The sequence below is a fragment of the Telmatherina bonti genome (assembly GCF_933228915.1).
Source record: "Telmatherina bonti genome assembly, chromosome: 21".
NCBI lineage: Eukaryota > Metazoa > Chordata > Actinopteri > Atheriniformes > Telmatherinidae > Telmatherina > Telmatherina bonti.
The window spans coordinates 33,421,823-33,446,199 of record NC_136630.1 but is presented as its reverse complement, the minus strand read 5'-3'; the positions used below and the strand labels follow the sequence as shown (position 1 = coordinate 33,446,199).

The 24,377-nt window shown below is 53.8% G+C and overlaps 1 protein-coding gene across 1 annotated transcript in view; it reads right to left on the bottom strand.

Moving 5' to 3' along the window:
• LOC306771498 (uncharacterized protein) overlaps window positions 1-7,352 on the bottom strand; it is a gene marked incomplete at both ends in the record, with an annotated part of 143,796 nt that extends 136,444 nt beyond the window's left edge. Inside the window, 11 exons of the mRNA XM_079260664.1 lie at window positions 777-923; window positions 1,025-1,096; window positions 1,169-1,280; window positions 1,360-1,429; window positions 1,993-2,126; window positions 2,203-2,245; window positions 2,324-2,508; window positions 2,589-2,727; window positions 2,804-2,923; window positions 7,078-7,167; window positions 7,248-7,352. Coding sequence (XP_079116790.1) covers window positions 777-923; window positions 1,025-1,096; window positions 1,169-1,280; window positions 1,360-1,429; window positions 1,993-2,126; window positions 2,203-2,245; window positions 2,324-2,508; window positions 2,589-2,727; window positions 2,804-2,923; window positions 7,078-7,167; window positions 7,248-7,352 — 1,217 coding nt within the window. The remainder of the gene's footprint in view (window positions 1-776; window positions 924-1,024; window positions 1,097-1,168; window positions 1,281-1,359; window positions 1,430-1,992; window positions 2,127-2,202; window positions 2,246-2,323; window positions 2,509-2,588; window positions 2,728-2,803; window positions 2,924-7,077; window positions 7,168-7,247) is intronic.
• Window positions 7,353-24,377: the final 17,025 nt, after the last annotated feature.

Here is a 24,377-nt window from a genome sequence, read left to right as displayed (position 1 = left end):
AGCTGGAGACCACGTGGACTAGTCCTGCTGGAGACCACGTGGACTAGTCCTGCTGGAGACCACGTGGACTAGTCCTGCTGGAGACCACGTGGACTAGTCCTGCTGGAGACCACGTGGACTAGTCCTGGTCCAGCTGGAGACCACGTGGACTAGTCCTGCTGGAGACCACGTGGACTAGTCCTGCTGGAGACCACGTGGACTAGTCCTGGTCCAGCTGGAGACCACGTGGACTAGTCCAGCTGGAGACCACGTGGACTAGTCCTGCTGGAGACCACGTGGACTAGTCCTGGTCCAGCTGGAGACCACGTGGACTAGTCCAGCTGGAGACCACGTGGACTAGTCCTGCTGGAGACCACGTGGACTAGTCCTGGTCCAGCTGGAGACCACGTGGACTAGTCCAGCTGGAGACCACGTGGACTAGTCCTGCTGGAGACCACGTGGACTAGTCCTGCTGGAGACCACGTGGACTAGTCCAGCTGGAGACCACGTGGACTAGTCCTGGTCCAGCTGGAGACCACGTGGACTAGTCCAGCTGGAGACCACGTGGACTAGTCCTGGTCCAGCTGGAGACCACGTGGACTAGTCCAGCTGGAGACCACGTGGACTAGTCCTGCTGGAGACCACGTGGACTAGTCCAGCTTCACAGGGACAACATTCCCCAGGGCTCGGCTGGATTTTCCAGGACGACAGGTTTTCTGCGGAGCTTCTCAGCGGCGGAGCGTGCTGTGTGAGGAGATCAGGCTGTGATTGGTTGCTTTGTGTTTGTGAGCGTGTACTTGGCGTTTTGGTTGAGCCTCATGGCGTTGATGCACTTCCCGAGCGTCAGCAGAGAGCTGTTGATGTTCCCGGCCTCCTTCAGCCTCTCTCCGGTGTTGTTGGTCCTGGAGCAGCGCTCGGACCCGGCCAGGTCGCACAGAGCCAGCCTGGACACACAACATCAAGGCAGGGCTAGCGTCCACATCCGCAGCTCAGAGTCCACGCCACGTCTGCAGCTCCACCCAGACCTGAGGGGAGCCGTACTCACTCGCTGATGCCGAGGACTCTGGGGACGCCCACGTCATCCACCCGGAGGATGCGGATGGAGAAGATGCTGTGGCTGCAGGGAAAAGAAGAGGAAGTCAGTGGAGTCCGACGGAGGCTCCAGACAGAAACGCTGAGTCATGCTAACCTCCTGCTGGACAGCTGGTTCAGCCTGGTGGAGGAGAAGCTCTGGTTCCTCCTCCCGATCTTCATCACTCTGTAGGCCTCCTCAGAGCTGTTCACCTGGACCCAGCGCAGGTCTGGCACACAACAAACATCATCACAACACACGTGCACGCGCTTGGAGGAGACATGGCCGCCGTGGCACGGAAACGTTACCTTTGATGAAGGAGTTCCCCTTGACGTCCTGAGACAGACGAAGAACCGTCCTTTTGTGTCCACTGGGAGGCTGAAGGTCACAGATGGACACAGATCAGAAATACGAGGCATCATTTAGAGCATGGACTGGTCAGACGCCGCTGCAGACGCCATACTCAGCTCGATGCTCTCAGCGTTTGTCAGTAGAAACAACTTTGAAGGCTGGTTGTGAAATTTTTCTGAATGTCACCATTTTAACAGCGTGGCTTTCCCGATCGCGCCGTCTGAGTGCACGCCATGTCTGTTACACACCCAGTGATGGAGGGCTGTCGCGGTCTGCTAGTGCACGTGATGGTTGTGTTTTCAGATGGAAGCTTGTTGTGTTGCTGTGTTTAGTTCATATCTGAAGGCAAATGTTGGTGCAGACAGAACTCCGGCACACGCGACCCGGTCCGGACTCCGGCCGGCACACGCGACCCGGTCCGGACTCCGGCCGGCACACGCGACCCGGTCCGGACTCCGGCCGGCACACGCGACCCGGTCCGGACTCCGGCCGGCACACGCGACCCGGTCCGGACTCCGGCCGGCACACGCGACCCGGTCCGGACTCCGGCCGGCACACGCGACCCGGTCCGGAGACGACGTGACAGTTACCTGCTCCAGCAGGTCGTGGACGTTGTCGTTGTAAATCTGGCAGAAGGAGACCCAAACGGAGAAGGTGACGTTGGGGGAGACGTCCAGACAGAAACTGTCTGCCTCAGAGAGGCCGCCGTCGCTCAGAGACGAGCCTGGACACAGGGACACGCTGTAACGGGACGAGTTGGGACTCTGACGCGGAGCAGAGCGACTCGGATGGGGACTGACCTTCCAGGATTGCCGACCTTCCAGACGTCAGACTCCTGTCACTCTGAAGACAGACAGCAGACACAGGTCAGCACGGCTGGCGCTGCGTGATGACGGCGTGATGACGGCGGCCGTGTCTCACCTCTTTGAACAGCCTCAGCAGGTTCTTCTTGCTGCTGCTCTCCGCCGCCTGCTGCTCCGGAGTCAGTCTGCTGAAGTCCCGGCAGCGCTGAGGCTTCAGGTCGCCACGGCCGTACAGACGGCCCTCCACACTGTTAAAGATCACTGACAGGGATCTGGGCAACAGACCGCAGTCGTGGTCCGGACCTGAAACAGACGGGGACAGACTTCCGGTGAGACGGGGACAGACGGGGACTCAGACAGACCAGGTGGCACCGGCTTCTGACCGAGGAAGGTGAAGGTTTTCCCAGCGTTGGTGACTCCGTAGGTGAAAACCAGACAGTTTCCTCCCTGCAAAACGTCTCGGACCACACCGCGAACAGAACCATCAAACACCGTCCTCTGACTGGCCTCTGGACCAAACACCTGCAGGACACACCGCCAAAAACCGCTCACAAACCACCGGCAGGAAGAAACAGGTGTGTTCAGCTGGGAGGCGCACCTGTGTGAAGGTGAACTTCTGCACCGTCTGTGGGAGGGGCTTCTCGCTCTGTCGGTTGGACTGACCGCTGCGGGGAGCCTGGAGGACCACGGTGTCGGGGCCCTCGATGGTCACACAGTCCTGCAGGGACAGGACCACATCCACACACCTGGGAATGAAGCACCTGGGTCCGCATCCACACACCTGGGTCCGCATCCACACACCTGGGAATGAAGCACCTGGGTCCGCATCCACACACCTGGGTCCGCATCCACACACCTGGGAATGAAGCACCTGGGTCCGCATCCACACACCTGGGTCCGCATCCACACACCTGGGTCCGCATCCACACACCTGGGTCCGCATCCACACACCTGGGTCCGCATCCACACACCTGGGTCCGCATCCACACACCTGGGAATGAAGCACCTGGGTCCGCATCCACACACCTGGGTCCGCATCCACACACCTGGGTCCGCATCCACACACCTGGGTCCGCATCCACACACCTGGGTCCGCATCCACACACCTGGGAATGAAGCACCTGGGTCCGCATCCACACACCTGGGAATGAAGCACCTGGGTCCGCATCCACACACCTGGGTCCGCATCCACACACCTGGGTCCGCATCCACACACCTGGGTCCGCATCCACACACCTGGGTCCGCATCCACACACCTGGGTCCGCATCCACACACCTGGGTCCGCATCCACACACCTGGGTCCGCATCCACACACCTGGGTCCGCATCCACACACCTGGGTCCGCATCCACACACCTGGGTCCGCATCCACACCTGGGTCCGCATCCACACACCTGGGTCCGCATCCACACACCTGGGTCCGCATCCACACACCTGGGTCCGCATCCACACCTGGGTCCACATCCACACACCTGGGAATGAAGCACCTGGGTCCGCATCCACACACCTGGGTCCGCATCCACACACCTGGGTCCGCATCCACACACCTGGGTCCGCATCCACACACCTGGGAATGAAGCACCTGGGTCCGCATCCACACACCTGGGTCCGCATCCACACACCTGGGTCCGCATCCACACACCTGGGTCCGCATCCACACACCTGGGAATGAAGCACCTGGGTCCGCATCCACACACCTGGGAATGAAGCACCTGGGTCCGCATCCACACACCTGGGAATGAAGCACCTGGGTCCGCATCCACACACCTGGGTCCACATCCACACACCTGGGTCCGCATCCACACACCTGGGTCCGCATCCACACACCTGGGTCCGCATCCACACACCTGGGTCCACATCCACACACCTGGGTCCACATCCACACACCTGGGAATGAAGCACCTGGGTCCGCATCCACACACCTGGGTCCGCATCCACACACCTGGGTCCGCATCCACACACCTGGGAATGAAGCACCTGGGTCCGCATCCACACACCTGGGTCCGCATCCACACACCTGGGTCCGCATCCACACACCTGGGAATGAAGCACCTGGGTCCGCATCCACACACCTGGGTCCGCATCCACACACCTGGGTCCGCATCCACACACCTGGGTCCACATCCACACACCTGGGAATGAAGCACCTGGGTCCGCATCCACACACCTGGGTCCGCATCCACACACCTGGGTCCGCATCCACACACCTGGGTCCGCATCCACACACCTGGGAATGAAGCACCTGGGTCCGCATCCACACACCTGGGTCCGCATCCACACACCTGGGTCCGCATCCACACACCTGGGTCCGCATCCACACACCTGGGTCCGCATCCACACACCTGGGAATGAAGCACCTGGGTCCGCATCCACACACCTGGGAATGAAGCACCTGGGTCCGCATCCACACACCTGGGTCCGCATCCACACACCTGGGTCCGCATCCACACACCTGGGTCCGCATCCACACACCTGGGAATGAAGCACCTGGGTCCGCATCCACACACCTGGGAATGAAGCACCTGGGTCCGCATCCACACACCTGGGTCCACATCCACACACCTGGGTCCGCATCCACACACCTGGGTCCGCATCCACACACCTGGGTCCGCATCCACACACCTGGGTCCACATCCACACACCTGGGTCCACATCCACACACCTGGGAATGAAGCACCTGGGTCCGCATCCACACACCTGGGTCCGCATCCACACACCTGGGTCCGCATCCACACACCTGGGAATGAAGCACCTGGGTCCGCATCCACACACCTGGGTCCGCATCCACACACCTGGGTCCGCATCCACACACCTGGGTCCGCATCCACACACCTGGGTCCGCATCCACACACCTGGGAATGAAGCACCTGGGTCCGCATCCACACACCTGGGAATGAAGCACCTGGGTCCGCATCCACACACCTGGGTCCGCATCCACACACCTGGGTCCGCATCCACACACCTGGGTCCACATCCACACACCTGGGAATGAAGCACCTGGGTCCGCATCCACACACCTGGGAATGAAGCACCTGGGTCCGCATCCACACACCTGGGTCCGCATCCACACACCTGGGTCCGCATCCACACACCTGGGTCCGCATCCACACACCTGGGTCCACATCCACACACCTGGGTCCACATCCACACACCTGGGAATGAAGCACCTGGGTCCGCATCCACACACCTGGGTCCACATCCACACACCTGGGAATGAAGCACCTGGGTCCGCATCCACACACCTGGGTCCGCATCCACACACCTGGGTCCGCATCCACACACCTGGGTCCGCATCCACACACCTGGGTCCACATCCACACACCTGGGTCCGCATCCACACACCTGGGTCCGCATCCACACACCTGGGTCCGCATCCACACACCTGGGAATGAAGCACCTGGGTCCGCATCCACACACCTGGGTCCGCATCCACACACCTGGGTCCACATCCACACACCTGGGTCCGCATCCACACACCTGGGTCCGCATCCACACACCTGGGTCCGCATCCACACACCTGGGTCCGCATCCACACACCTGGGTCCACATCCACACACCTGGGTCCACATCCACACACCTGGGTCCGCATCCACACACCTGGGTCCGCATCCACACACCTGGGTCCGCATCCACACACCTGGGTCCACATCCACACACCTGGGTCCGCATCCACACACCTGGGTCCGCATCCACACACCTGGGTCCACATCCACACACCTGGGTCCACATCCACACACCTGGGTCCACATCCACACACCTGGGTCCGCATCCACACACCTGGGTCCGCATCCACACACCTGGGTCCGCATCCACACACCTGGGTCCGCATCCACACACCTGAGTCCGCATCCACACACCTGGGTCCACATCCACACACCTGGGTCCACATCCACACACCTGGGTCCGCATCCACACACCTGGGTCCGCATCCACACACCTGGGTCCGCATCCACACACCTGGGTCCGCATCCACACACCTGGGTCCGCATCCACACACCTGGGTCCGCATCCACACACCTGGGTCCGCATCCACACACCTGGGTCCGCATCCACACACTGCAGGTCAATGTAGAATAACTGCAGTAGGTTGTGGAAGTTCACCTAAACATAGTTTATACCATTGTCAGTGACAACTGGCTGCATTATTTTCCTATACATAGTTCGGCCAGTTAAACACTGTAATATCCCTCCGTTACGGGGCGTTACTATAGCAACCCGTTAACCAGCTGGTTCAGATCAACCGTCTTTTAACAGGTGAATGAGAGAAACGCGCTGCAGCCTGACAGCGGTTGTTTGGTATAAAACGTACATCCAGACCAACGTAAACTAGTTCCTATATAAGCGGTAAAAGCGGATTAAACAAGTCGGAACCGTCCATTAGACGGTTATAATGTACGACACGGAGTCTAGAACACCACGACGCGCAGCGTTGTTTAAAATACTGGATAATTGGGTTAAATAATCCAGATCTCAATTTCAGTCAAAATAATCCTGATTAGAAATTTTGTCATAATCAAGCAGCCGTAACAGACACCTGGGTCCACCACCTGTACCTCCTCTGACGGCCACTAGGTCGTCTGCATGGCAGTAACTACAGCTTTAAGAATGTGACCTTCTGTCATTAAAAGCAGCTTTAACAATGTGACCTTCTGTCATTAAAAGCAGCTTTAACAATGTGACCTTCTGTCATTAAAAGCAGCTTTAACAATGTGACCTTCTGTCATTAAAAGCAGCTTTAACAATGTGTCCTTCTGTCATTAAAAGCAGCTTTAACAATGTGTCCTTCTGTCATTAAAACATGCAGGACTTTGTGGCCCGGTCCAGATTGTTCCATAATGGCTGCCAGCTCTGATGAGGAGTTCCGTGACTTACCGGTGACTCTCTGTTGTCGCTCTCAGCTGCAGTAAATGGCCGAACCCTCAGGTACACCTGCAGGTTCTCTGCTTGTGACTGAACACTGTCCTGCAACTAGAGGAGCATCATCATCACCATTCTGATCATCATCATCATCCTCATCACCACACACCAAGGTATGAACCCACATGTGTTGCTACAGCTGCAAACTCCTCCAGCAGGTCTCTCTTGATATCTCCCACCTCCACCGGTCCCACCAAGTCGGGCTTCCCGGCGAAACATGACTCCATCATGTCTGCTCTCACTCACACACAAACAAACATACACCAGTTAAAACCACATCTAAACGCAGTCTGATGGACGTTTCTCCTGCTGGATGTGTCAGATGGGTCGGCAGTTTGTCCAGCTGGATGTGTCAGATGGGTCGGCAGTTTGTCCAGCTGGATGTGTCAGATGGGTCGGCAGTTTGTCCAGCTGGATGTGTCAGATGGGTCGGCAGTTTGTCCAGCTGGATGTGTCAGATGGGTCGGCAGTTTGTCCAGCTGGATGTGTCAGATGGGTCGGCAGTTTGTCCAGCTGGATGTGTCAGATGGGTCGGCAGTTTGTCCAGCTGGATGTGTCAGATGGGTCGGGAGTTTGTCCAGCTGGATGTGTCAGATGGGTCGGCAGTTTGTCCAGCTGGATGTGTCAGATGGGTCGGCAGTTTGTCCAGCTGGATGTGTCAGATGGGTCGGCAGTTTGTCCAGCTGGATGTGTCAGATGGGTCGGCAGTTTGTCCAGCTGGATGTGTCAGATGGGTCGGCAGTTTGTCCAGCTGGATGTGTCAGATGGGTCGGCAGTTTGTCCAGCTGGATGTGTCAGATGGGTCGGCAGTTTGTCCAGCTGGATGTGTCAGATGGGTCGGGAGTTTGTCCAGCTGGATGTGTCAGATGGGTCGGCAGTTTCTCCAGCTGGATGTGTCAGATGGGTCGGCAGTTTGTCCAGCTGGATGTGTCAGATGGGTCGGCAGTTTCTCCAGCTGGATGTGTCAGATGGGTCGGCAGTTTGTCCAGCTGGATGTGTCAGATGGGTCGGCAGTTTGTCCAGCTGGATGTGTCAGATGGGTCGGCAGTTTCTCCAGCTGGATGTGTCAGATGGGTCGGCAGTTTCTCCAGCTGGATGTGTCAGATGGGTCGGCAGTTTGTCCAGCTGGATGTGTCAGATGGGTCGGCAGTTTGTCCAGCTGGATGTGTCAGATGGGTCGGCAGTTTGTCCAGCTGGATGTGTCAGATGGGTCGGCAGTTTCTCCAGCTGGATGTGTCAGATGGGTCGGCAGTTTGTCCAGCTGGATGTGTCAGATGGGTCGGCAGTTTCTCCAGCTGGATGTGTCAGATGGGTCGGCAGTTTGTCCAGCTGGATGTGTCAGATGGGTCGGCAGTTTCTCCAGCTGGATGTGTCAGATGGGTCGGCAGTTTGTCCAGCTGGATGTGTCAGATGGGTCGGCAGTTTCTCCAGCTGGATGTGTCAGATGGGTCGGCAGTTTGTCCAGCTGGATGTGTCAGATGGGTCGGCAGTTTCTCCAGCTGGATGTGTCAGATGGGTCGGCAGTTTGTCCAGCTGGATGTGTCAGATGGGTCGGCAGTTTGTCCAGCTGGATGTGTCAGATGGGTCGGCAGTTTCTCCAGCTGGATGTGTCAGATGGGTCGGCAGTTTGTCCAGCTGGATGTGTCAGATGGGTCGGCAGTTTGTCCAGCTGGATGTGTCAGATGGGTCGGCAGTTTGTCCAGCTGGATGTGTCAGATGAGTCAGCAGTCCCTATACGGCTCAGATTTCTGGAGGTCTGATCGACTTGTAGGAAAATGCAGCTTTAAATGTAAAGTTGCTTCGAAACACTTTGATCCTGATCAAGAAAGTCAGCCAAACACAGCGCGACTCGATTCAAGGGTGAAGCAAACCATGTAGACATGAACGACATGTAGACACGACAGAACGACATGAAGACACGACAGAACGACATGTAGACACGACAGAACGACATGTAGACACGACAGAACGACATGAAGACACGACATGAAGACACGACAGAACGACATGAAGACACGACAGAACGACATGAAGACACGACAGAACGACATGTAGACACGACAGAACGACATGTAGACACGACAGAACGACATGTAGACACGACAGAACGACATGTAGACACGACAGAACGACATGAAGACACGACAGAACGACATGAAGACACGACAGAACGACATGAAGACACGACAGAACGACATGAAGACACGACAGAACGACATGTATACACGACAGAACGACATGTATACACGACAGAACGACATGTATACACGACAGAACGACATGAAGACACGACAGAACGACATGTATACACGACAGAACGACATGAAGACACGACAGAACGACATGAAGACACGACAGAACGACATGAAGACACGACAGAACGACATGTAGACACGACAGGACGACATGTAGACACGACAGAACGACATGAAGACACGACAGAACGACATGTAGACACGACAGGACGACATGTAGACACGACAGAACGACATGAAGACACGACAGAACGACATGAAGACACGACAGAACGACATGAAGACACGACAGAACGACATGTAGACACGACAGAACGACATGTATACACGACAGAACGACATGTATACACGACAGAACGACATGAAGACACGACAGAACGACATGTATACACGACAGAACGACATGTATACACGACAGAACGACATGTATACACGACAGAACGACATGTATACACGACAGAACGACATATAGACACGACAGAACGACATGAAGACACGACAGAACGACATGAAGACACGACAGAACGACATGAAGACACGACAGAAAGACATGAAGACATGACAGAAAGACATGAAGACATGACAGAAAGACATGACAGAAAGACATGAAGACATGACAGAACGACATGACAGAAAGACATGAAAACATGACAGAAAGACATGAAGACACGACAGAACGACATGAAGACACGACAGAACGACATGAAGACACGACAGAACGACATGAAGACACGACAGAAAGACATGAAGACACGACAGAAAGACATGAAGACATGACAGAAAGACATGAAGACATGACAGAAAGACATGACAGAAAGACATGAAGACATGACAGAACGACATGACAGAAAGACATGAAAACATGACAGAAAGACATGAAGACATGACAGAAAGACATGAAAAAACATGACAGAAAGACATGAAGACATGACAGAAAGACATGAAAAAACATGACAGAAAGACATGAAAAAACATGACAGAAAGACATGAAGACATGACAGAAAGACATGAAAACATGACAGAAAGACATGAAGACATGACAGAAAGACATGAAAAAACATGACAGAAAGACATGAAGACATGACAGAAAGACATGAAAAAACATGACAGAAAGACATGAAGACATGACAGAAAGACATGAAGACATGACAGAACGACATGACAGAAAGACATGAAGACATGACAGAAAGACATGAAGACATGACAGAAAGACATGACAGAAAGACATGAAAACATGACAGAAAGACATGAAGACATGACAGAACGACATGAAAACATGACAGAACGACATGAAGACATGACAGAAAGACATGAAGACATGACAGAACGACATGAAGACATGACAGAAAGACATGAAGACATGACAGAAAGACATGAAGACATGACAGAACGACATGAAGACATGACAGAAAGACATGAAGACATTAGCACAACAGCTGACCAGAGAAAAACAAACGACCTCTGCTGCTATTATTAGCATTAGCCAACTATGGCTAACTCGCAATTATTAAGTCAAGTTTTTGGTCATTCGAAGATATTTACAGGAACAAAACTGACTCATTATAACATTTTATTAAATAAAGGATGAATAAATACAACAGAGCCAAACTCACTCAGATAGTTTTTCTTTCTCCGTGGCTGCTTTCTGGCCTCGGCTAACCTCAGCTAACGTCGTTGCTTCTCCTTCTCTCCGCGGGCTCCGTTTAAACCGACCAATCACGTGCCGTATGCAAATGTGACGTCACTTATCCCGTTCACGTTCTTTGCTTCCGATCTCGCGCGAATTTGTTCCAGCGATCTGGATAGACAGACAGACAGACATATAGACAGATAGAAAGATAGACAGACAGATAGATATATAGACAGACAGATAGATAGACAGACATATAGACATACATATAGTCAGAGAGAAAGATAGACAGACATACAGACAGATAGACAGATAGATATATAGACAGACAGATAGATAGACAGACAGACAGACATATAGACAGAGATATATAGACAGACAGATAGATAGACAGACAGACAGACATATATAACAGATAGATATATAGACAGACATATAGATAGATAGACAGACAGACATATAGACAGATAGATATATAGACTAGGGCTGGCGATATGACCTTCTAGTAATATCCCGATATTTTTATGGCATGTCACGATATACGATATATATCTCGATATTTACCTCAGCCTTGAATGAATGCTTTGGTGCATACAATCACATCAGTAAGATGATTTTGTGTCTCCATTAAAACATAACTGTTCATACTGCATTAAGATATGCTGATTTTAAACATTCATGCCAAAAGGATGAAATTGTAACGAAGCAAACTGATCAAACCGTATTTATTGAACAGTTAAAGCAGTGGCAGAAACATGTCATTTTAAAACAAAATAAAGTGATTTTGCATGATGTAATAAATGCAACGTATGAAAATAGGTGCTCTAGGGGGACTTTTCAAATGATGAACTATTATAAGGCTTTGCTTTATGGATACATTTTTGAGTTGTCGTGTATTTTTTTTAATCGCAGAGTTTAGCGTAGAAATCAGTCTTATAATCCAGGCAGAATGTCCTCGTATCGACTCCAATAAACGGCTTCAGCCAGCTTTTAATTCAGGGTTTGATTCCCACTGCTTTCTGTACTTTCTAGAGACATGAGGAGCTAGATAAATATGCTTGTGTCACACACAGTGGACGAGGTGAGTCAGTGACAGAGGCTGTGAATGTAATCAAATAGAATTAATTATCTTTGCGTGACGTGAAAAACTTTGTAATTTACGTCCCACTCTGTAATCCAGAGCGGGATCAGTGGCGGATTTGGCTGTTCATTGTGACTGTAGGTGGAGTCGTGCAGGTGTCCTCTCTGCTCCTCTGACTGGCTGCAGCTGCAGCCGGAGCGACTGAGTGCTTTAGGACGGGGAGAGACTCTCCTTCTGACAATAACTTTACAATATGCGCTTTAAAGTCAGTCGCCAAAACACCAGGAAAGTCTCCAATAACTCCTGTAAAAGCTGCTAGATTTGTTGCTTTTCACAAAAAGTCGCCAGATTTAGCGAGAAAGTGTCTCCACGCTGCCTCTCATGACGTAGCACGTAGCTCACGTTATGTACGTAACGAGGTGCGCTTGTTTTAACTCTCTGTGCAAAGCGGTGCAGAGTCGAGGAGGAGGGAGGAAACCCCCCCACAGCTAAAAACACCTGCGTGACAACAGGATACTCCAATATGACGAATATAGACATTTTCTATATCGCACAGGGGACTAGCCACGATATCTCCGGTATATTCGATATATCGCCCAGTCCTAACATAGACAGACAGACAGATAGATAGATAGACAGACAGTGTTGAAGCACTGAAATCAATCCTCAGCTTTCTCCAAGGTTCAGGGCTCGCTGGATGCTGGACAAAGAAAATCAGACGGTACCTTTGGTATATTTCGCCTTTGCAAAGGGAGAGCCCCGTGCAGCTCCCTACACCCCAGGATCTGCAGCAGGACTCTGCCTTCTCTCTTCAACAGGCTCCATCCATCCATCCATCTTCTGCCGCTTATCCGGGGTCGGGTCGCGGGGGCAGCAGGCTAAGCAGACTCTTCAACAGACTGTTTTTATTAAATCATCATAGGTGGAGCGATACATACAGTTGGATAAATGTTCCCACGAAAAGTTCTCTACATACACACACACCGCATGACCATTTATGGAATTGTCTTTCTTTCCCCTGTAACACTGAATCATGTATTCAATAGTCAATTGTATCCTTCCTCCTGTTATCTTCAAGGTCTTAGTGTTATCTATCTCCTGTTATTCTAACTGAGTCTTGTGTGACACAATGCTCTGTTTTCTTCCATATTCAGTTGCTGCAGAGAAAGTTTAGACAGACGAGAGAGAGAGAGAGAGAGAGAGAGAGAGAGAGAGAGAGAGAGAGAGAGAGAGAGAGAGCGAGAGAGAGAGAGAGAGAGAGAGAGAGAGAGAGAGAGAGAGAGAGAGAGAGAGAGAGAATACAAAAGTAAATAAGAGTCAGATATTTGGTCCCATAATAGTAACATAAAACATCAAGCTTTCATATCAGAATTTATGTATGTACATAATCCTTCTTCAAATTCCCCCTTTTGAACTCTATTAAGAGTTCAACCAATACGGAACTGGATGTTAACCCTGAATCCTAAAATTCTTGTTCGTCGTCAAAAGCGGCCAGGAGAGGCAGCATGTAAGTGTGTCCTGGGGGTGTGGGGTTATAGCTGTAGTAATGAGTTTATTTAGGAGCGCCCGGATGCATTCCCTGCATCCGGGCGCAATGCTGGAGAGCATTGCCAGAGCACTGAGGCCATCCTGAGTCATGGAGTTCCTCAGGAAGGTCCTGATCCTCTTCAGAGTGGAGAAGCACCTCTCAGACTCAGCCGTTGTCATGGGAGTCGTCATGAGGATCTGGAGAAGGCTGGCGGTCTCTGAGAAAGTGCTCTGAAGGTTGTTCTCCATGAAAAACTGCTACAGAGGCTGTAAACTCTCTGTTGTCGTAGATGAGGGACAGTTCTGAGCCTGGCCTTGTCCAGCATGGGATAAGTCTCCACCGTTGTGTCCAGTGCTGCCTCTGGAAATCTCCCGCTGTGCTGAGGGAAACGTCTCCATGCAGCCGTGTTGCACTAACGAGATGCTGAGTGGATGCAAAGCGTTCCTCAGCATGCACCAGGATGGTATCACAGACCTGGAACCAACAGAAGCTTTCCTTTACAATAAAACTACAACTGGAATATTTCTATTCTAAGGAGGGAGCAGTTATTCCCCCCCGCCACATATCCAACATCCCTCTGTCAGACAGAGCATCATTTCACCAAAATAAGAGTCCAGACTACATAAATATTAGTCACAGCCTGTCAGTTACTTTATTCCTATTGGCCGTGGTTTATAAGATCTTTCCCACCAAATCTTTTTTCTTCTCTTTTTCTCTGTTCTATAAAAAAAGGGAAAAATGAGACTTACTTCTGTGGCCAACCTCTGTTGTTCTTCTGGTCCCAGCGTCCTCCGTCTCTTTAGTGGCGGTCCAGCTGTTCTCACAGAGGGACGGGATGGACATCCTGGTCCAAACATAAAAAGTTGCACTCATTTCCTTTACATGACTGATGTTTATAAGCACTTTAAACATCTGTGGAACTGATCTAAACCTACTGTGGACTTGGTCTGTATGAGTAACAACCTGGATTAAGACTGAGTTCATCATAAAACTCAAAAGTTTTATCCTAGAAAAGTTCACATGTTGAAGATTATCTGATAGAAACTAATAATTCAGTCAAATGTTTCTAGTTTCTACTGAAGGCCTAAAAGGACTCTGTGCTCTATAAGGATAATTTACTATGATAATAAGACCAATAAAACCTTTTACAGATTTTATTGAGCAGCTTCTCTTTGACAATAACATTCTGTCCGTTACTTTAGATATAATTATTTACCTGATGTTCAGCAAACTGTGGTGGAACCGCTGAAGGAGAGCTTTAATCCAGACAGGGTGGATGTTCCTCTTCTGTAGCTGGTTGAACAGCATGTCCACATGAGGCGTCCTCACAAAGCCCCCAGCCTCTCTGCTAGTTTGGTTGTCAAAGTTTCAGAGTCTCTGATGGTCTGGAAACACTTCAGCAGGTTGTCTTTGTGCTCGTACGCAGTGTTTACAGCGCGGCTGTGGAAGTTCCAGCGTGTTGCCGAGGCTCTGGGCAGTCTATGAGAAACCACCTGATCCAGAACCGCGGTTCTCTTTGGTGACCTGGAGAAGAATCCAGCGAGGTCGGAAAGAAGCGTGTCGATCCTGCGCATGTGGGATGTTGCCTGCTGCGTGATTAGGTTCAGCTGATGTGCGTCGCAGTGGACGGTGTGTAGCCTCTGGAGGACGGTGTGTAACCTCTGGAGGACGGTGTGTAACCTCTGGAGGACGGTGTGTAGCCTCTGGAGGACGGTGTGTAACCTCTGGAGGACGGTGTGTAGCCTCTGGAGGACGGTGTGTAACCTCTGGAGGACGGTGTGTAACCTCTGGAGGACGGTGTGTAGCCTCTGGAGGATGGTGTGTAACCTCTGGAGGAAGGTGTGTAGCCTCTGGAGGACGGTGTGTAACGTCTGGAGGACGGTGTGTAGCCTCTGGAGGACGGTGTGTAGCCTCTGGAGGACGGTGTGTAACCTCTGGAGGACGGTGTGTAACCTCTGGAGGACGGTGTGTAGCCTCTGGAGGACGGTGTGTAGCCTCTGGAGGACGGTGTGTAGCCTCTGGAGGATGGTGTGTAACCTCTGGAGGACGGTGTGTAACCTCTGGAGGACGGTGTGTAACGTCTGGAGGGCGGTGTGTAACGTCTGGAGGACGGTGTGTAACCTCTGGAGGACGGTGTGTAACCTCTGGAGGACGGTGTGTAACCTCTGGAGGACGGTGTGTAGCCTCTGGAGGACGGTGTGTAGCCTCTGGAGGACGGTGTGTAACCTCTGGAGGATGGTGTGTAGCCTCTGGAGGACGGTGTGTAACCTCTGGAGGACGGTGTGTAGCCTCTGGAGGACGGTGTGTAACCTCTGGAGGACGGTGTGTAACCTCTGGAGGACGGTGTGTAGCCTCTGGAGGATGGTGTGTAACCTCTGGAGGAAGGTGTGTAGCCTCTGGAGGACGGTGTGTAGCCTCTGGAGGATGGTGTGTAGCCTCTGGAGGACGGTGTGTAGCCTCTGGAGGACGGTGTGTAGCCTCTGGAGGATGGTGTGTAACCTCTGGAGGACGGTGTGTAGCCTCTGGAGGATGGTGTGTAACCTCTGGAGGACGGTGTGTAACCTCTGGAGGACGGTGTGTAACGTCTGGAGGACGGTGTGTAACGTCTGGAGGACGGTGTGTAACGTATGGAGGACGGTGTGTAACGTATGGAGGACGGTGTGTAACGTATGGAGGACGGTGTGTAGCCTCTGGAGGATGGTGTGTAACCTCTGGAGGATGGTGTGTAGCCTCTGGAGGACGGTGTGTAGCCTCTGGAGGACGGTGTGTAACCTCTGGAGGTCGGTGTGTAGCCTCTGGAGGATGGTGTGTAACCTCTGGAGGACGGTGTGTAACGTATGGAGGACGGTGTGTAACGTATGGAGGACGGTGTGTAACCTCTGGAGGACGGTGTGTAACGTCTGGAGGACGGTGTGTAACGTCTGGAGGACGGTGTGTAACGTCTGGAGGACGGTGTGTAACCTCTGGAGGACGGTGTGTAACGTATGGAGGACGGTGTGTAACCTCTGGAGGACGGTGTGTAACGTATGGAGGACGGTGTGTAACCTCTGGAGGACGGTGTGTAACGTATGGAGGACGGTGTGTAACGTATGGAGGACGGTGTGTAGCCTCTGGAGGATGGTGTGTAACCTCTGGAGGACGGTGTGTAACGTCTGGAGTACGGTGTGTAACGTCTGGAGGACGGTGTGTAACCTCTGGAGGACGGTGTGTAACGTCTGGAGGACGGTGTGTAACCTCTGGAGGACGGTGTGTAACCTCTGGAGGACGGTGTGTAACCTCTGGAGGACGGTGTGTAACGTCTGGAGGATGGTGTGTAACCTCTGGAGGACGGTGTGTAGCCTCTGGAGGACGGTGTGTAGCCTCTGGAGGACGGTGTGTAACCTCTGGAGGACGGTGTGTAACGTCTGGAGGATGGTGTGTAACGTCTGGAGGACGGTGTGTAACCTCTGGAGGACGGTGTGTAACGTATGGAGGACGGTGTGTAACGTCTGGAGGACGGTGTGTAGCCTCTGGAGGACGGTGTGTAACCTCTGGAGGAAGGTGTGTAACGTCTGGAGGACGGTGTGTAACGTCTGGAGGACGGTGTGTAGCCTCTGGAGGACGGTGTGTAACCTCTGGAGGACGGTGTGTAACCTCTGGAGGACGGTGTGTAACGTCTGGAGGACGGTGTGTAACCTCTGGAGGACGGTGTGTAACCTCTGGAGGACGGTGTGTAACGTCTGGAGGACGGTGTGTAACGTCTGGAGGACGGTGTGTAACCTCTGGAGGACGGTGTGTAACGTATGGAGGACGGTGTGTAACCTCTGGAGGACGGTGTGTAACGTATGGAGGACGGTGTGTAACGTATGGAGGACGGTGTGTAACGTATGGAGGACGGTGTGTAGCCTCTGGAGGATGGTGTGTAACCTCTGGAGGATGGTGTGTAGCCTCTGGAGGACGGTGTGTAGCCTCTGGAGGACGGTGTGTAACCTCTGGAGGTCGGTGTGTAGCCTCTGGAGGATGGTGTGTAACCTCTGGAGGACGGTGTGTAACCTCTGGAGGACGGTGTGTAGCCTCTGGAGGACGGTGTGTAACCTCTGGAGGACGGTGTGTAGCCTCTGGAGGACGGTGTGTAACCTCTGGAGGACGGTGTGTAAACTCTGGAGGACGGTGTGTAGCCTCTGGAGGACGGTGTGTAGCCTCTGGAGGAGGGTGTGGAACCTCTGGAGGACGGTGTGGAACCTCTGGAGGAAGGTGTGTAGCCTCTGGAGGATGGTGTGTAACCTCTGGAGGACGGTGTGTAACGTCTGGAGTACGGTGTGTAACGTCTGGAGGACGGTGTGTAACCTCTGGAGGACGGTGTGTAACGTCTGGAGGACGGTGTGTAACCTCTGGAGGACGGTGTGTAACGTCTGGAGGACGGTGTGTAACCTCTGGAGGACGGTGTGTAACGTCTGGAGGATGGTGTGTAACCTCTGGAGGACGGTGTGTAGCCTCTGGAGGACGGTGTGTAGCCTCTGGAGGACGGTGTGTAGCCTCTGGAGGACGGTGTGTAACCTCTGGAGGACGGTGTGTAACGTCTGGAGGATGGTGTGTAACGTCTGGAGGACGGTGTGTAACCTCTGGAGGACGGTGTGTAACGTATGGAGGACGGTGTGTAACGTATGGAGGACGGTGTGTAACCTCTGGAGGAAGGTGTGTAACGTCTGGAGGACGGTGTGTAACGTCTGGAGGACGGTGTGTAGCCTCTGGAGGACGGTGTGTAACCTCTGGAGGACGGTGTGTAACGTCTGGAGGACGGTGTGTAACGTCTGGAGGACGGTGTGTAACCTCTGGAGGACGGTGTGTAACGTCTGGAGGACGGTGTGTAACGTCTGGAGGACGGTGTGTAACCTCTGGAGGACGGTGTGTAACGTATGGAGGACGGTGTGTAACCTCTGGAGGACGGTGTGTAACGTATGGAGGACGGTGTGTAACGTATGGAGGACGGTGTGTAGCCTCTGGAGGATGGTGTGTAACCTCTGGAGGATCGTGTGTAGCCTCTGGAGGACGGTGTGTAGCCTCTGGAGGACGGTGTGTAACCTCTGGAGGTCGGTGTGTAGCCTCTGGAGGACGGTGTGTAACCTCTGGAGGACGGTGTGTAACCTCTGGAGGACGGTGTGTAGCCTCTGGAGGACGGTGTGTAACCTCTGGAGGACGGTGTGTAACGTCTGGAGGACGGTGTGTAACGTCTGGAGGACGGTGTGTAACCTCTGGAGGACGGTGTGTAACCTCTGGAGGACGGTGTGTAACGTCTGGAGGACGGTGTGTAACGTCTGGAGGACGGTGTGTAACCTCTGGAGGACGGTGTGTAACGTATGGAGGACGGTGTGTAGCCTCTGGAGGACGGTGTGTAACGTATGGAGGACGGTGTGTAACCTCTGGAGGACGGTGTGTAACGTATGGAGGACGGTGTGTAACGTATGGAGGACGGTGTGTAACGTATGGAGGACGGTGTGTAGCCTCTGGAGGATGGTGTGTAACCTCTGGAGGATGGTGTGTAGCCTCTGGAGGACGGTGTGTAGCCTCTGGAGGACGGTGTGTAACCTCTGGAGGTCGGTGTGTAGCCTCTGGAGGATGGTGTGTAACCTCTGGAGGACGGTGTGTAACCTCTGGAGGACGGTGTGTAGCCTCTGGAGGACGGTGTGTAACCTCTGGAGGACGGTGTGTAGCCTCTGGAGGACGGTGTGTAACCTCTGGAGGACGGTGTGTAAACTCTGGAGGACGGTGTGTAGCCTCTGGAGGACGGTGTGTAGCCTCTGGAGGAGGGTGTGGAACCTCTGGAGGACGGTGTGGAACCTCTGGAGTAAGGTGTGTAGCCTCTGGAGGATGGTGTGTAACCTCTGGAGGACGGTGTGTAACGTCTGGAGTACGGTGTGTAACGTCTGGAGGACGGTGTGTAACCTCTGGAGGACGGTGTGTAACGTCTGGAGGACGGTGTGTAACCTCTGGAGGACGGTGTGTAACGTCTGGAGGACGGTGTGTAACCTCTGGAGGACGGTGTGTAACGTCTGGAGGATGGTGTGTAACCTCTGGAGGACGGTGTGTAGCCTCTGGAGGACGGTGTGTAGCCTCTGGAGGACGGTGTGTAGCCTCTGGAGGACGGTGTGTAACCTCTGGAGGACGGTGTGTAACGTCTGGAGGATGGTGTGTAACGTCTGGAGGACGGTGTGTAACCTCTGGAGGACGGTGTGTAACGTATGGAGGACGGTGTGTAACGTATGGAGGACGGTGTGTAACCTCTGGAGGAAGGTGTGTAACGTCTGGAGGACGGTGTGTAACGTCTGGAGGACGGTGTGTAGCCTCTGGAGGACGGTGTGTAACCTCTGGAGGACGGTGTGTAACGTCTGGAGGACGGTGTGTAACGTCTGGAGGACGGTGTGTAACCTCTGGAGGACGGTGTGTAACCTCTGGAGGACGGTGTGTAACGTCTGGAGGACGGTGTGTAACGTCTGGAGGACGGTGTGTAACCTCTGGAGGACGGTGTGTAACGTATGGAGGACGGTGTGTAACCTCTGGAGGACGGTGTGTAACGTATGGAGGACGGTGTGTAACGTATGGAGGACGGTGTGTAACCTCTGGAGGAAGGTGTGTAACGTCTGGAGGACGGTGTGTAACGTCTGGAGGACGGTGTGTAGCCTCTGGAGGACGGTGTGTAACCTCTGGAGGACGGTGTGTAACGTCTGGAGGACGGTGTGTAACGTCTGGAGGACGGTGTGTAACCTCTGGAGGACGGTGTGTAACCTCTGGAGGACGGTGTGTAACGTCTGGAGGACGGTGTGTAACCTCTGGAGGACGGTGTGTAACGTATGGAGGACGGTGTGTAACCTCTGGAGGACGGTGTGTAACGTATGGAGGACGGTGTGTAACGTATGGAGGACGGTGTGTAACGTATGGAGGACGGTGTGTAGCCTCTGGAGGATGGTGTGTAACCTCTGGAGGATCGTGTGTAGCCTCTGGAGGACGGTGTGTAGCCTCTGGAGGACGGTGTGTAACCTCTGGAGGTCGGTGTGTAGCCTCTGGAGGATGGTGTGTAACCTCTGGAGGACGGTGTGTAACCTCTGGAGGACGGTGTGTAACGTCTGGAGGACGGTGTGTAACGTCTGGAGGACGGTGTGTAACCTCTGGAGGACGGTGTGTAACGTATGGAGGACGGTGTGTAACCTCTGGAGGACGGTGTGTAACGTATGGAGGACGGTGTGTAACCTCTGGAGGACGGTGTGTAACGTATGGAGGACGGTGTGTAACGTATGGAGGACGGTGTGTAACGTATGGAGGACGGTGTGTAGCCTCTGGAGGATGGTGTGTAACCTCTGGAGGATGGTGTGTAGCCTCTGGAGGACGGTGTGTAGCCTCTGGAGGACGGTGTGTAACCTCTGGAGGTCGGTGTGTAGCCTCTGGAGGATGGTGTGTAACCTCTGGAGGACGGTGTGTAACCTCTGGAGGACGGTGTGTAGCCTCTGGAGGACGGTGTGTAACCTCTGGAGGACGGTGTGTAGCCTCTGGAGGACGGTGTGTAACCTCTGGAGGACGGTGTGTAAACTCTGGAGGACGGTGTGTAGCCTCTGGAGGAGGGTGTGGAACCTCTGGAGGACGGTGTGGAACCTCTGGAGGAAGGTGTGTAGCCTCTGGAGGACGGTGTGTAACGTCTGGAGGACGGTGTGTAACCTCTGGAGGACGGTGTGTAACGTCTGGAGGACGGTGTGTAACCTCTGGAGGACGGTGTGTAACCTCTGGAGGACGGTGTGTAACCTCTGGAGGACGGTGTGTAGCCTCTGGAGGACGGTGTGTAACGTCTGGAGGACGGTGTGTAACCTCTGGAGGACGGTGTGTAACGTCTGGAGGACGGTGTGTAACCTCTGGAGGATGGTGTGTAACCTCTGGAGGACGGTGTGTAACGTCTGGAGGACGGTGTGTAACGTCTGGAGGACGGTGTGTAGCCTCTGGAGGACGGTGTGTAACCTCTGGAGGACGGTGTGTAACGTCTGGAGGACGGTGTGTAACCTCTGGAGGATGGAGTGTAACCTCTGCAGGACGGTGTGTAACGTCTGGAGGACGGTGTGTAGCCTCTGGAGGACGGTGTGTAACCTCTGGAGGACGGTGTGTAACGTCTGGAGGACGGTGTGTAGCCTCTGGAGGATGGTGTGTAACCTCTGGAGGATGGTGTGTAGCCTCTGGAGGACGGTGTGTAGCCTCTGGAGGACGGTGTGTAACCTCTGGAGGTCGGTGTGTAGCCTCTGGAGGATGGTGTGTAACCTCTGGAGGATGGTGTGTAGCCTCTGGAGGACGGTGTGTAGCCTCTGGAGGACGGTGTGTAACCTCTGGAGGACGGTGTGTAACCTCTGGAGGACGGTGTGTAGCCTCTGGAGGACGGTGTGTAACCTCTGGAGGACGGTGTGTAGCCTCTGGAGGACGGTGTGTAGCCTCTGGAGGACGGTGTGTAGCCTCTGGAGGACGGTGTGTAGCCTCTGGAGGACGGTGTGTAACGTATGGAGGACGGTGTGTAACGTCTGGAGGAAGGTGTGTAACGTCTGGAGGACGGTGTGTAACGTCTGGAGGACGGTGTGTAGCCTCTGGAGGACGGTGTGTAACCTCTGGAGGACGGTGTGTAACGTCTGGAGGACGGTGTGTAACGTCTGGAGGATGGTGTGTAACCTCTGGAGGACGGTGTGTAACGTATGGAGGACGGTGTGTAACCTCTGGAGGACGGTGTGTAACGTATGGAGGACGGTGTGTAACGTATGGAGGACGGTGTGTAACGTATGGAGGACGGTGTGTAACCTCTGGAGGACGGTGTGTAACGTCTGGAGGACGGTGTGTAACGTCTGGAGGACGGTGTGTAACCTCTGGAGGACGGTGTGTAACGTCTGGAGGACGGTGTGTAACGTCTGGAGGACGGTGTGTAACCTCTGGAGGACGGTGTGTAACGTATGGAGGACGGTGTGTAACCTCTGGAGGACGGTGTGTAACGTATGGAGGACGGTGTGTAACGTATGGAGGACGGTGTGTAACGTATGGAGGACGGTGTGTAGCCTCTGGAGGATGGTGTGTAACCTCTGGAGGATGGTGTGTAGCCTCTGGAGGACGGTGTGTAACCTCTGGAGGTCGGTGTGTAGCCTCTGGAGGATGGTGTGTAACCTCTGGAGGACGGTGTGTAACCTCTGGAGGTCGGTGTGTAGCTTCTGGAGGACGGTGTGTAACCTCTGGAGGGCGGTGTGTAGCCTCTGGAGGATGGTGTGTAACATCTGGAGGACGGTGTGTAACCTCTGGAGGACGGTGTGTAACCTCTGGAGGACGGTGTGTAACGTCTGGAGGACGGTGTGTAACCTCTGGAGGACGGTGTGTAACCTCTGGAGGACGGTGTGTAACGTCTGGAGGACGGTGTGTAACCTCTGGAGGACGGTGTGTAACCTCTGGAGGACGGTGTGTAACGTATGGAGGATGGTGTGTAACGTATGGAGGACGGTGTGTAACCTCTGGAGGAAGGTGTGTAACGTCTGGAGGACGGTGTGTAACGTCTGGAGGACGGTGTGTAACCTCTGGAGGACGGTGTGTAACGTCTGGAGGACGGTGTGTAACGTCTGGAGGACGGTGTGTAACCTCTGGAGGATGGTGTGTAACCTCTGGAGGACGGTGTGTAACCTCTGGAGGACGGTGTGTAGCCTCTGGAGGACGGTGTGTAACGTCTGGAGGACGGTGTGTAACGTCTGGAGGACGGTGTGTAACCTCTGGAGGACGGTGTGTAACGTATGGAGGACGGTGTGTAACGTATGGAGGACGGTGTGTAACGTATGGAGGACGGTGTGTAACCTCTGGAGGACGGTGTGTAACGTCTGGAGGACGGTGTGTAACCTCTGGAGGACGGTGTGTAACCTCTGGAGGACGGTGTGTAACGTCTGGAAGACGGTGTGTAACGTCTGGAGGACGGTGTGTAACCTCTGGAGGACGGTGTGTAACGTATGGAGGACGGTGTGTAACCTCTGGAGGACGGTGTGTAACGTATGGAGGACGGTGTGTAACCTCTGGAGGACGGTGTGTAACGTCTGGAGGACGGTGTGTAACCTCTGGAGGACGGTGTGTAACGTATGGAGGACGGTGTGTAACGTATGGAGGACGGTGTGTAACGTATGGAGGACGGTGTGTAGCCTCTGGAGGATGGTGTGTAACCTCTGGAGGATGGTGTGTAGCCTCTGGAGGACGGTGTGTAGCCTCTGGAGGACGGTGTGTAGCCTCTGGAGGATGGTGTGTAACCTCTGGAGGACGGTGTGTAACGTATGGAGGACGGTGTGTAACGTATGGAGGACGGTGTGTAACGTATGGAGGACGGTGTGTAACCTCTGGAGGACGGTGTGTAACGTCTGGAGGACGGTGTGTAACGTCTGGAGGACGGTGTGTAACCTCTGGAGGACGGTGTGTAACGTATGGAGGACGGTGTGTAACCTCTGGAGGACGGTGTGTAACGTCTGGAGCACGGTGTGTAACGTCTGGAGGACGGTGTGTAACCTCTGGAGGAAGGTGTGTAACGTATGGAGGACGGTGTGTAACCTCTGGAGGACGGTGTGTAACGTATGGAGGACGGTGTGTAACCTCTGGAGGACGGTGTGTAACGTATGGAGGACGGTGTGTAACGTATGGAGGACGGTGTGTAGCCTCTGGAGGATGGTGTGTAACCTCTGGAGGACGGTGTGTAACGTCTGGAGTACGGTGTGTAACGTCTGGAGGACGGTGTGTAACCTCTGGAGG